At 46.8% G+C, this 12,555-nt stretch overlaps 1 protein-coding gene across 3 annotated transcripts in view; it reads left to right on the top strand.

The window, feature by feature from the left end:
• ZFAT (zinc finger and AT-hook domain containing) overlaps nucleotides 1–12,555 on the top strand; it is a 192,790-nt gene that overhangs the window by 85,827 nt on the left and 94,408 nt on the right. For all 3 annotated transcript variants that reach the window (XM_007462414.1, XM_007462415.1, XM_007462416.1), the window contains 3 exons: nucleotides 4,844–4,931; nucleotides 7,370–7,519; nucleotides 9,213–9,386. In XM_007462414.1, coding sequence (XP_007462476.1) covers nucleotides 4,844–4,931; nucleotides 7,370–7,519; nucleotides 9,213–9,386 — 412 coding nt within the window. The remainder of the gene's footprint in view (nucleotides 1–4,843; nucleotides 4,932–7,369; nucleotides 7,520–9,212; nucleotides 9,387–12,555) is intronic.

Genomic DNA, 12,555 nt, shown 5'->3' with positions numbered 1-12,555 from the left:
TTTTTTTTTTTTTTTTTTTTGCGGTACGCGGGCCTCCCACTGTTGCGGCCTCTCTCGCCGCGGAGCACAGGCTCCGGACGCGCAGGCCCAGCGGCCATGGCCCACGGGCCCAGCCGCTCCGCGGCATGCGGGATCCTCCCGGGCCGGGGCACGAACCCGCGTCCCCTGCATCGGCAGGCGGACTCCCAACCACTGCGCCACCAGGGAAGCCCGGCTGGGCTCTTTTACTGCCATTACGGCGCGGGGCGCTCTCTCCTCCTCTGCCGAGAACTCTTCACCACTGTGCTTTTTAAGTTTGCTGTGTCAGTTTGGGTTTTCATCTCCGGTCGGGAACTGAGGTTTCTGCAAAAGAAATAAATGAGTCCTTAGAGTGCACCCTTCTCCAACACCCTCTCCCACTGCCTGCATCCTTCCGACAGTCTTCAAAGGCATCAAGAAGTGAGGGACCCTGATAAGCTCTGAGATAAATTGCTTTCAGACTATCAGAGATTAAAAGAAAAAAAATCAAATAGCAAGGGCTCAGGAGAGATCAGTGTAAACTCCTTCAAAGCCCTTCTGAATGCCTCCATCAGCTCTGATGATGAGGACACTGGGGCAGCCAGGGGTGGCGACAGGCCTCCTCCAGGGTGTGTGCTGCCCGGGACGTCTTTCAAAAGGGCGTGAGAGCACCAGTTCCTGTGTGCAGGTGCCGGGAGTGATGGGGTGACCTGGAAGGTCAAGGGCATAGGAGGTCACTGATGGGAGTACATTGACAAGCCTGGACCCTGTGATGTAGCCTGGGTGGAAGTTGGTGGCATCGGCCACTGCAAAACTGGGCAGAAAGTACGGAGATTTCCCTGTGTACCCGCTATCGCCACACGTGCACAGCCTCCTGCACTCTTGACATCCCATACCTTAGCGCTACCTTTGTTACAGTTGATGAACCTGCGATGACACGTGAGTAACATCCAGAGTCCATAGTTTACATTGGGGTCCACTCTTGGTGCTGCACATTTTGGGGATCTGGACAAATGTTTTCTGATGCATACCCCTCATTATAGTACCCCACAGCGTAGTTTCACTGCCCTGAAAATCCTCCTTGCTCTTCCTGTCCACCCCTCTCTCCCCACTACTCCCTGGCTACCACGGATCCCTTTACTGTCGCCATCATTTTGCTGTTTTCAGAATGTCTTATAGTTGGAATCATATAATATGTAGCCTTTTCAGATTGGCTTTTTTTCTCCTAGTAATATGCATTTAAGTTTCTTTCACATCTTTTCATGGCTTGATAGCTCATTTCTTCTTAGCACTGAATAACAGTCCATTGTTTGGTTGTACCACAATTTGTTCATTCATATACTGAAGGACACCTTGTTTGCTTCTAAGTTTTGGCAGTTATGAATTAAGCTGCTTCATCCGTGTGTAGGTTTTTGTGTGGACATAAGTTTTCAGTTCATTAGGATAGATACCAAGGAGTGCAATTGTTGGGTCATATGGTAAGAGTATTTCAGTTTTGAGAGAAACTGCCAAACTGCCTTCCAAAGTGGCTGCACCATTTTGCATCCCCACCAGCAACGAATGAGAGTTTCCATTGCCCCACATCCTCACTGGCACTTGGTGTTGTCAGTGTTCTAGATTTGGATCATTCTGTAGGTAGGTAATGGTACCTTGTCGTTTGGAGTTGCATTTCTCTGATGACATATGATGTGGAACATCTTTTCATATGCTTACTTGCCATTTGTATATCCACTTTGGTAGGGTGTCTGTTCAGGTCTTTGGCCTATTTCATCAGATGCAACTTTTGAAAATGTTTTCTCTCAGTCTGTGGCTTGTTTTTTCATTCTCTTGACAGTGTCTTTCACGGAGCAGAAATTTTTAATTTTAATGGAGTCTAGTTTATCAATTCTTTTCTTTTTCAAGGGTAATGCCTTCGGGGTTATATCTAAAAAATCATTACCATACTCCAGGTCATCCAGGTTTTCTCCTGTGTGTTCTAGGAATTTTATAGTTTTGTATTTTGCATTTAGATCTGTGATCCGTTATTAGTTAATATTTGTGGAAGGGTGTAAGGTTTTTGTCTAGGTTCATTTTTTTTTTCTTTTGCACGTGCCTGTCCAGTTTCAGCATCATTTGTTGAGATAACTATCTTTTTAAAAAAATTATTTATTTATTTATTTTTGGCTGCATTGGGTCTTCGTTGCTGTGCGTGGGCTTTCTCTAGTTGTGGCGAGCGGGGGCTACTCTTCGTTGTGGTGCGCGGGCTTCTCGTTGCAGCGTCTTCTCTTGTTGCGGAGCACGGGCTCTAGGCACGCGGGCTCAGTAGTTGTGGTGCACGGGCTTCGTTGCTCTGTGGCGTGTGGGATCTTCCCAGACCAGGACTCAAACCCGTGTCCCCTGCGTTGGCAGGTGGATCCTTAACCACTGTGCCGCCAGGGAAACCCGAGATAACTATCTTTGATCCGCTGTGCAGCATTTGCTCGTGTGTCAAAGATCCGTTGACTGTATTTAAGAGAGTCTGTTTCTGGACTCTGTTCTGTTCCATTTGATCTATTTGTCTGTTATTTCACCAGTATCACATACTCTTCATCACTGTAGCTTTATAGTAAGTCGAGAAGTCGAGTAAGGTCAGTCCTCCAGCTTTGTTCTCCTCTGGTATTTTTTGTTGGCTTCTGGGTCTTTTGCCTCTCTCCACATAAACTTTGTAATCAGTTGGTCAGTACCCTCAAAATAACTTGCTGAGGTTTTGATTGAGATTGCATTGAATCTGTAGATCGAATTGGGAAGAACTGACGTCTGACAACAATGAGTCTTCCTATCCTTGAACCTGGGATAGCTCTCCATTTATTTAGTTCTTTGATTCCCTTTATCAGTTTTGAAGTTTTCCTCATATAGATCTTGTACATATTTTGTTAGATTTATACCTAAGCACTGAATTTTGTGTGTGCTAATGTAAATAGTATTGTGTTTTTAATTTCAAATTCCACTTGTTCATTTCTAGTATATAGGAAAGCAATTGACTTTTGTATATTAACCTTGTATCCTATAAGTTGCCATAATCGCTTGTTAGTTCCAGGAATGTTTTTGTCTGTTCTTTTAGAATTTCTGCATAGGTGATTATGTCATCTGCAAACAAAGACAATTTTAATTTCTTCTTTCTCAATCTCTATATATTTTATTTCCTTTTCTTATCTTATTGCATTAGCTAAGACTTCAGTTATGATGTTAAAACGGAGTGCTGGGAGGGGACATCCTTGCTTTGTTTCTAATCTTAGTGGGAAAGTCTCTGGTTTCTCACCATTAAGTATAATGTTAGCTATAGGTTGTTTGTATATACTCTTTATCAAGCTGAGGAGCTTCCCCTCTATTCCTGCTTTACTGAGATTGCTTATCATGAATAGGTATTGGATTTTGCCAGATATTTTTCTGCCTCTATTGATATTATCATGTGATTTTTATTTCTTAGCCTGTTGATGTGATGGATTACACTAATTGATTTTAGAATATTGAATCAACCTTGTACCTGGGATAAATCCCACTTGGTTGTGGTGTATAGTTCTTTTTAAACATTTTGGGTTTTATGTGCTAATATTTTGTTGAGAATATTTGCATCTATGTTCTTGAGAGATACTGGCTTGTAATTTTCTTCTCTTGCGGTGCGTTTGGGTATTTCCTCTCTCCCGTGAAGACATGGCGTTCTCCCTCTTGCAGGTCTCTGTCTACATTTCCTCTTTTAAAAATTTTTTTTTATTTTTCAACATCTTTATTGGAGTATAATTGCTTTACAGTGGTACGTTAGTTTCTGCTGTATAACAAAGTGAATCAGCTATACATATACATATATCCCCATATCCCCTCCTTCTTGCGTCTCCCTCCTACCCTCCCTATCCCACCCCTCTAGGTGGTCACAAAGCACCAAGCTGATCTCCCTGTGCTATGCGGCTGCTTCCCACTAGCTATCTGTTTTACATTTGGTAGTGTATATAAGTCCATGCCACTCAAGGACACTAGTCATATTGGATTAGGGCCTGCAAACTCATCTTAACTAATTACATCTGTAAGGACCATATTTCCAAATAAGGTCACATTCTGAGGTACTGGGGGTTAGGACTTCAACACAGGAATCTGTGGGGGCAGAATTTAGCCCATTACTCACCCTCTGAAGAACTGTCTTGTGCAATGGCATTACTCTGAGAGGAAAGGCAGATGAGCAATGGCCTGATCCTTCACAAAAGCTTCTTCCTGATTGAGAACGTGGCACTGCAGGCAGGTGGGTTGACGAGCCAGCAGGTGCACAGAGCGAGCCCCTTACCTGCAGCCTGGGTGGGACGTGGCCTTGGAGTGGTCGGAGTCTGGGGTGGGCGTCCGTACCCTCGGGTTCCGATGCTGCCTCTTTCTCGCAGACCTGGGGCTCTTTGCCCTTGGTCTTCGTTTCTTAATCTGTAAAAGCGTAATAATGCCTGTCCTTCAAGAGTGGTCACGAGTCTCAATAAGATAACTTATATGAACCCCTCACACACACCATGCCTTGAGCACTGGAGGGCAGAATACTTGTCGGGCTGTGGAGCAGCCCTGGTCTGCGTGCTAGACCTCGAGGCCGAGCCCCGCCCTCCCCTGGCCTGGCCACCTCCACAGGTCCGTTGTCTCTAAGGCCCGTCCCTCCCTCCTGAAATGCAGGTGAGGCCATTGCCCCCCTGCCCTTGAGCTCCCCGGGCTGTGCGGGGCCAGCTGCGGGCTGCATGCCAGGCGCTGGGAAAGGCGCGCTGTGCATCTAGCTGTGACGGTGATGGTGGCGGTGGTGGTATTTTTCCACAGAGCCTGAGTTTTAAACGAGACAGTCCATTGATTATGCTCTCTTTCTGTTAAGGACAAAAGGAGTTATTCTTGTCCTGTGTGTGAAAAGTCTTTTTCAGAAGATCGACTGATAAAGTCACATATCAAGACCAACCATCCCGGTAAGGTTATGCATCTTAGAGTGGGAGACTGATTTTAAAATGCTTATGTTTATTTTAAGACACAGCATTATATATCAACTGTATTAAATGGAAATATAAGAGGGAATAAAGATATGAGTAAATTCAAGGGCAAGAATTAACTTTTTTATAAAGCTCAGGAGTTTATATAATTATGTGCTTCATTTTATCCTTTTATCTGGTCTTCAGATACGTCTGCCCCAGTCTCATGATTCCCCCCACCTTTTCTAAAAAATTTTTCTTAGAGTATAGTTGATTTACAATGTTCTGTTAGTTTCAGGTGTACAGCAAAGTGAGTCATTTATACATATACATATACATATGTCCATTCTTTTTTTTTTTTTTTTTTTTTTTCCCATGTAGGCCATTACAGAGTATTGAGTAGAGTTCCCTGTGCTCCCTTCCCCTTTTAATAGTAACTGTGACTCTGCCTTAGACGGGTCAAGAGTGGGAGACTGATTTTAAAATGCTTATGTTTATTTTAAGACACAGCATTATATATCAACTGTATTAAATGGAAATATAAGAGGGAATAAAGATATGAGTAAATTCAAGGGCAAGAATTAACTTTTTTATAAAGCTCAGGAGTTTATATAATTATGTGCTTCATTTTATCCTTTTATCTGGTCTTCAGATACGTCTGCCCCAGTCTCATGATTCCCCCCACCTTTTCTAAAAAATTTTTCTTAGAGTATAGTTGATTTACAATGTTCTGTTAGTTTCAGGTGTACAGCAAAGTGAGTCATTTATACATATACATATACATATGTCCATTCTTTTTTTTTTTTTAGATTCTTTTCCCATGTAGGCCATTACAGAGTATTGAGTAGAGTTCCCTGTGCTCCCTTCCCCTTTTAATAGTAACTGTGACTCTGCCTTTAGACGGGTCACTTACCCAGTGCAGACCCGACACATATTCTACTTCCTTGGCCCCCTTTGTAGGTTCCTGAACCAAGTGATGGTTTACAAGGGGTGTAGGCTCCCTCCCAGGCTGAGGAACCCAGTGAGTTGGAGTGACCATCACCTTCGGTGTCCTCAAGCCCCAAACTCCCTGGGCATCACATGCCTTGTCACTTTTGTCCTCACCACCTGGGACCCTGCTCCTTGGTTCTGCCCGGTCAATTCCTGGGTATTCTCCACGTCCTCCCTCAGAGCCACGTTGGGGAGCCTTTGGTGGCCCCCCCCTCTCCATGCAGACCGTCACGGTGCACTCACCCCTGTACTCTAGGCACTGGTGTTCTCCCGCTGCCCAAGAGCCTTGAGGCAGGGCCGCCATCCTTAGCGGCTTGTCCCCAGACCCCCGGTGCCACATCGCTCGGGGCCCATGTGTGCAGATGTATGCTGTGTGTGCATAAATGGGGAACAGGGCAGCTAGGTCCGTGTCCCTTTTCTCTTTCTCTTACTTTGTGTCTGCTCCTCCTATTGGGGAACTGACCCACTGATTAAAGATGATACTGGAGAAAAATGAAGAAATAACGGAAGTGTGCTAACCCTCATGTTTCTTCTGGGATCGGGGAGCCTTGTGGCCTTCCCCCACGTGGGGACACGTGGGTTATGTGATTCTCTGACCGCCCAGTTCTGTCCTCCCTGTGTTAACCCACGTCCTGTGTAACCTGTGTCCAGTGTGGGCCAGGGATACCCATTTAACCCCTTCAACTTTTGCTTATTATTTTAAATTTTTTATTGTGTAAAATGTCAAATGTGTACAAGATATGCAGAATAATATGCAGAACACCCAGGTGCCCATAGCTCGGCCTCCACAGTTGTCTGCGTTTGCTCAAGCTGCCGGCAGAAACTGACCCCCACTTCCTTCCCTCAAATATTCTACAGTCTATCCCAGCATGATGTGATTTCCCCATAAAAAAGCTTCAGCCTGCCTCTCCAACTAACAAGGACTTTTAAAAAACAGAGCTAACACATCACCATTAAAACAGTATTAAAAGTAGTTTCTTATTACCAGTTAGTATTAGTCCATTTAAAGTTTCCTCAGTTGACACAGACTTTCCTTTTTACAGTTGGTTTGTTTAAATCGAGTTGTTATGTCACCTAAGTTTCTTGTGTTCTGCAGGACACCCCCAGCCCTGCTTTTTTCCCCATGACATTAATTTGTTGGGGAAACTGGGTCTCTTTTCCTGAGTGGTTTCACATTCTGCCTTTGTCCTACTGTGGCCTCGTGATACTGTTTCTCCATCCCACACATTTTGTGTTAACAGAAATTTAGCTCTGAGACTCGCTTAGATTCTGGTTTGACTTTTTAGGCAAAAGTCCTATCACGTGACGCCACGAGGCACATGGTAACTCGCCGCCTCAGAGCTGCTGGGGTTGAGCGGAGATGCAGGTTCTGTCAGGAGGCTCACTGACGTCTAACTTGAACCTCGGTTCTTTGGCTGCTTCTAGTTCTCATCCTGCTTTTCTTCTAGAGGTTTCCATGAGCACCATTTCCGAGGTTCTCGGGAGGAGGGTGCAGCTGAAAGGGCTAATTGGAAAGAGAGCCATGAAGTGCCCGTATTGTGATTTCTATTTCATGAAGAATGGCTCAGACCTTCAGCGTCATATCTGGGCTCATGAAGGTGAGTATTCCTCCGTCAGAATGGAGCCCCTTTGTGATTTTGTGTTTCCTTCGGGAATTCTTTAGGAGGAAGCTATATCTCCACATCCCCTGTGGTTAGAATTTCTTTAGCGTGCTGAGAAATGTGTCCGTCAGCCAGATTTAAAGCATTACTCAGCGGCAGTTGCGGCGTGCAGCGGTGTGCATTCTTCACGGCTCCAGTTGGAGCTGTAGTTAAGCCAATCACCACAACTCCTGGGCGGAAAGCAAGCTTCAGGAGAGCAGCAACCGCGCTGGCCTGGTCACGGTGGTAACTCTGGTGGCCGCCCCCGGGGCGCTGGTGGTGGTAGGCGGGGGGTCGGGGGGGCAGTTGCTGGTGTCTCGGGTGAAGGAAGGCCAGGAGGACGGCAGAGTCCTCTGGTTCCGGCTGGGGAAGACTGGGTGGAGACGAAGCCGGGCGAGGAGGAAGGTAGGCCATGCCTCGGGGTGCTCGCCTGTGAAGGGAGATGTGGGCCGTGCTCTAGGACGCTGGGCGGTTGGAGGTCAGGGTGCTGTTAGGGACGGCGGGGCTGTGCCTCTGCCCCCGGAAGAGGACGCCACTCTCCTGGTGATGAGGCTGGGAGGCCTGGGGCCAGGGAGGGCCCTTCCTGTGAGTTAGGAACCTGCGGTGGTGCTGGCAGGCAAGCAGGACGGCTCCACAGGGAGAAGGAATAAGTATTTTCTACGATCTGGGATCAAGCGAATGGTTCAGTAGCTGATGGAGTAGGAACCTGGACACGGCAGGAGGAGCTGGGCCGAAGCCGAGGCTAGGAGCTGCGTTTTCATTGACCAGCACGCACGCGCCTCCACTCTGTGCCGCCGGGCACACCCCGCAGCCTCGTTAAAGCCTGAGCCTCCTCGACTGCAAGGTTGCAGGTAGTACAGACAAGGGGTGGCCCTGCTGGGCTCATGGAAACGTGCCTGTCATACCCCGTGTTCAGGTGCAGGCACAGCTCCCCTCCCCCATCAGAGCGTCGCACCAGGTGGTAAGGGCTCTTTGCCGGTCCATTCCCCCTGGACAGGGAAGGCTGGGCCAGGGCGTCGTGCCTTGAAATCAGCCCAAGGTGTTTACTACAGAGTAGGTCCTCGGTACATGTCTGTGGAACGAAGGAGGAGTAGCCAAATGGTAAGACGCCCTTGCAGTCGAGCCGTGAGCCCAACAGCGGCGACTAGCGTTGTAAAGCTCTGCTTATTTTTGTGAAGTAAGATACGCTCTCACATGTGATCCTGCGCGCCTGATCCTGGTGGCTTTTGCCAAGGCCCTTGGTTAATTTCTGTCACTTTAACTCAACTCAGGTGAGTGAACGTCTGCTGCTCCAAATGCTCAAGTCTGTGCCCTCAGAGGTTCCAGACTGTGGGGAGAGGAGGTGTAAGCTACCCACTGTAAAGTGCTGTGAGCAGTGCAGCAGTAGTGACAGGCGGGATTTGGGTGCACTGACGGGGAGGCAAGGAATTCTACTGCAGGCCCAGGAGGAAAGGGCATCCTAGTTGGAAGGTGTGGTACGGGTAGGAGCGTGGCCTGGGGAAGTGTGCAGTGTGTTTAGGGACCAGCATGCACTGCTTTATTCAAAATGGGCAAGGAGACGTGTGTATAGATATGTATACATACATGTTCCTTCTGAAACACACACGTATACATGAATACATGTGTATATCTATTTTTTCTCCTCCGGTAGGTGTGAAGCCCTTCAAATGTTCTTTGTGTGAGTATGCAACTCGTAGCAAGAGTAACCTCAAGGCTCATATGAATCGTCATAGCACTGAGAAGACCCACCTATGTGACATGTGTGGCAAGAAATTCAAGTCAAAAGGGACACTGAAAAGTCACAAGCTCCTTCACACTGCTGACGGTGAGTGAGTGACCCCACAGGGAGCTTTTCCCCCTAAAAGTGTGGTTGGAATCTTATTACATCCCGAGTCCAGCGGAAACCGTGGCTGCACCTCGAGCTGGAAGGAGCCTCTGTCTTTGGAACTTCCGTTGCGAAGGACAGCAGAGTGAGCTCGCCTGCTTCCGTGCTCAGTGCTGGAGCCGTGCTGACCCCACCAGTGCTTGCTAAACACTCACTGTGTGTGTGTGTGTGTGTGTGTGTGTGTGTGTGTGCGCGCGCGCGCGCGTGCACTTGTTGGGGGTGGATGTGGAGGGGACGCTCCTTCAGGGAATAAGGCATCCCCAGGAGGCCTTGATCTGGAAGTTTCAGTCCTGTTCAGCCCTCCATCCCCACCCGAGCCTGACGGTCCTGAGGGGTGGCCGTGACCACACCTGACGTGACGCTTCAAGGGCATGCTCTTTATCATCCAAGCTACCTCAGGGTTCCCGTATTCAGTCCAAAATGAGACTCAGTCTAAAATACAAACAGCATTTGGGCAGGATTGACCTTGATAAAGTACACCTAAGTGGATTTCGGGTTTCATTCATTCACCAAGAACCACTGACCCAGTTCTTCCTGTGTGCCGCCCTCTGCCTGGGGTACAGGGTCAATAAGGAACAGTTCCTGCCTTCAAGAAGTTTCTAGGCTATAGCAGGAGGAAGAGGAGCTTGTGGGCCATGGGGAAGGCGGGCGCTGTGACGCGAGGGGCCGGGAGCTCTGGGGAGGAGGGTGTGCGTCTCAGTGACCGGGAAGGTCGCCTTGAGAGGGACCCGACAGAGAAAGAAAGGCTGAATCACAAAATTATTTTAGGAAGACAGGCAGCCAAACCATAAAAGACCTAATATAACATTTAAAATGTTCCTTTAGACCCCAGTTCTGTGAGGGTCTTGTCAATATCACATGTGATGAGATTAATAAACTATACCAATGAGTTGTTATTTTAGCACAATGATATACAAAAATTGGAGTCCACTATGAAAACTGAAGTGATTTCAACAGAGAGTTTTGATTTCAGAGCGTAGAGGATGATCCAGCCATTAGGTTCTACCTTTATTTTAAGATTGTTCCAGGGGATCTCGCCCTGTGCGCCGTCAGGGAGCTCGAGGGGCTCGGCCTGGGATTCATCAGAATTGAGGACCAGGGCTTGCCTCAGGCTGAACCAAAGCCAGAGCCCTGCTATTCAGACTTAAGCAGTGTGCTGAAAATTAAAAAATCCATAATCAAAGTAATTAAAGATACAGTGACAGCAAAGCAGTCATATCCTGAGTAATGAAAGCATTAAGTCCTGTAATCATTCGTGAATTCTTACACCTCTGCCAGCAATAAGCCTCACTGGTGTTTCTTGACATGGTCACACAGTATTCGCTGAAATCCCTAATGATACAGCGCCAGTTATGAGAAGCGGCCGTCCCCAGAACCAGGGAGGTGTGGCGTGTCCACTGGGCTGTGAGGGCAGGTCTGGAGGGCTGGGAAGGGCACTGTGGCCTCATGCCCGGCTCCGAGGTCTGGGCTTGGTGCCAAAAGGCTTTGAGAAGATGGGGCCCGTGTCTGATCAGGGATCGTGGACAGGCCGTCCTGGGTCGTGCAGGGATGGGGTTGGTGTGAGTAGTGGTGTCACAGCAGGCATCCCAGGGACACTCAGCCTGTCCTGCCTGTCACTTCACTTGCTTCCCTGAGCTCTTCAGCCGGAAGGGGAGCTCAGATGGACAAATATGTGTGTGGAGTCAAAGCAGTAACACGACCTTCCCAAATGACTTTATGAAATATTTTCTTAACAAAGCAGGAAGTTTGCACTGTTACTCTTCCTTTTCTTTCCTGACATTCTTGGGAGGATGAGGTATTTGTAAAGTCATGTCTTATTTTCAAACGCTCGCCAGTCTGGGAAGAAGGGCATCAGTTCTTGGGTGTGACCCCCAGGAGGACAGTGGGACAGGGGCATCCTCGTGGGCCAGCTTCTTCCCTACTTGGGCCTTGGTCTTGTTATGCTGCAGAAGAAGGACGTGAGACCTTAACGTTTCTTGGGTCTCTTTAGCCTTGATGCTCTGTGATTCTAGGAGGCAAGTGTAATGGAGTGCTTCAGATGTGGAAATGTGCGGTGCAATGTCATTTTCTCTGGTCTAACTTTGGGGTGACCCCTTCTTCCCCAGGCCTGCTGGGACTCCTTTGTGTGTCTGTTTTGACACTTGCTGTGGTGTCATGCCTTCTCAAAGGCCAGCCTGGTGAGTGGAGTCCTGGGTTGTAGACCAGCTGTTCATCTCCATTGGTGATCTGTTCTGTAACTGTAGGCTATTCTCTTCCTTTTCAGTTTTAAAAAAGCTTTAAAAAACTTTAGTTACATCTCTCACCCATTTTTTGGTAGTGCTCACATTTTATTTTGCTGACTTCTGAAAGCTTTTTGTACCTCAGTGGTTTGTCATAGTGTGCAAATATTTCCCTCCAGCTTACCATTTGCTGCTATGTTTTCAGTGTATCTTTTTATATATAGGTGCGAAATAACTTAGCATATTTAAATTGGTCAGTCTCTTCCTTTATGTTTTTTCCCATTTCTATTTATTTCTCTATGTTAAAAGAAACCTTCCCCATCTTAGGGGAAAATTCTTTTGTGTTTTCTTCAAGTTTTATTTTGTGGGTTTGTAACGTGTATGAAATTTAATATTCTTGACATTTATTCTGGTGCAAGGTCTGTCGTAGGATTCTTTGTTTTTCAACAGTTATCAGCTGACTCAGTATATTTATTGAGAAATCAGTCCTTTCCATTTTGTTTTGAAATGCCAGAATTTCTCAAGATGTTGGGTGTATTCTGGGATTTTGGTTTGTTTTGATGATCTTTGCTCTAGTACATTGTTTTGCAAGATACTCTTCTAAAAATTATAAATATTATGCATACACATATTATTCCTTCTTCTTCTTCTTTTTTTTTTTTTGTGGACATCTAGTTTTTCTCATTTAATTATTACTTCTTTGGGTAAACTGGATGGCTTTCATGAGCTCTTTGACAACAGCTGAAACATGCTTTGAATTCCTCGGGGAAATGTGCTCATACTAGGGGCCTGGCTACCTTGATGAGGCTCCCAGCCTGTAACCATAGAGTTAGCTCTTTATTTAGAAGCAGGCATGGCTTTAAAGCCTGCCTGAAATTATTTGGTTTTCT

This window comes from Lipotes vexillifer, unplaced genomic scaffold, assembly GCF_000442215.2.
Source record: "Lipotes vexillifer unplaced genomic scaffold, Lipotes_vexillifer_v1.1 scaffold981, whole genome shotgun sequence".
Classification (NCBI taxonomy): Eukaryota; Metazoa; Chordata; class Mammalia; order Artiodactyla; family Lipotidae; genus Lipotes; species Lipotes vexillifer.
This window is presented reverse-complemented; position numbering and strand designations above follow the sequence as displayed.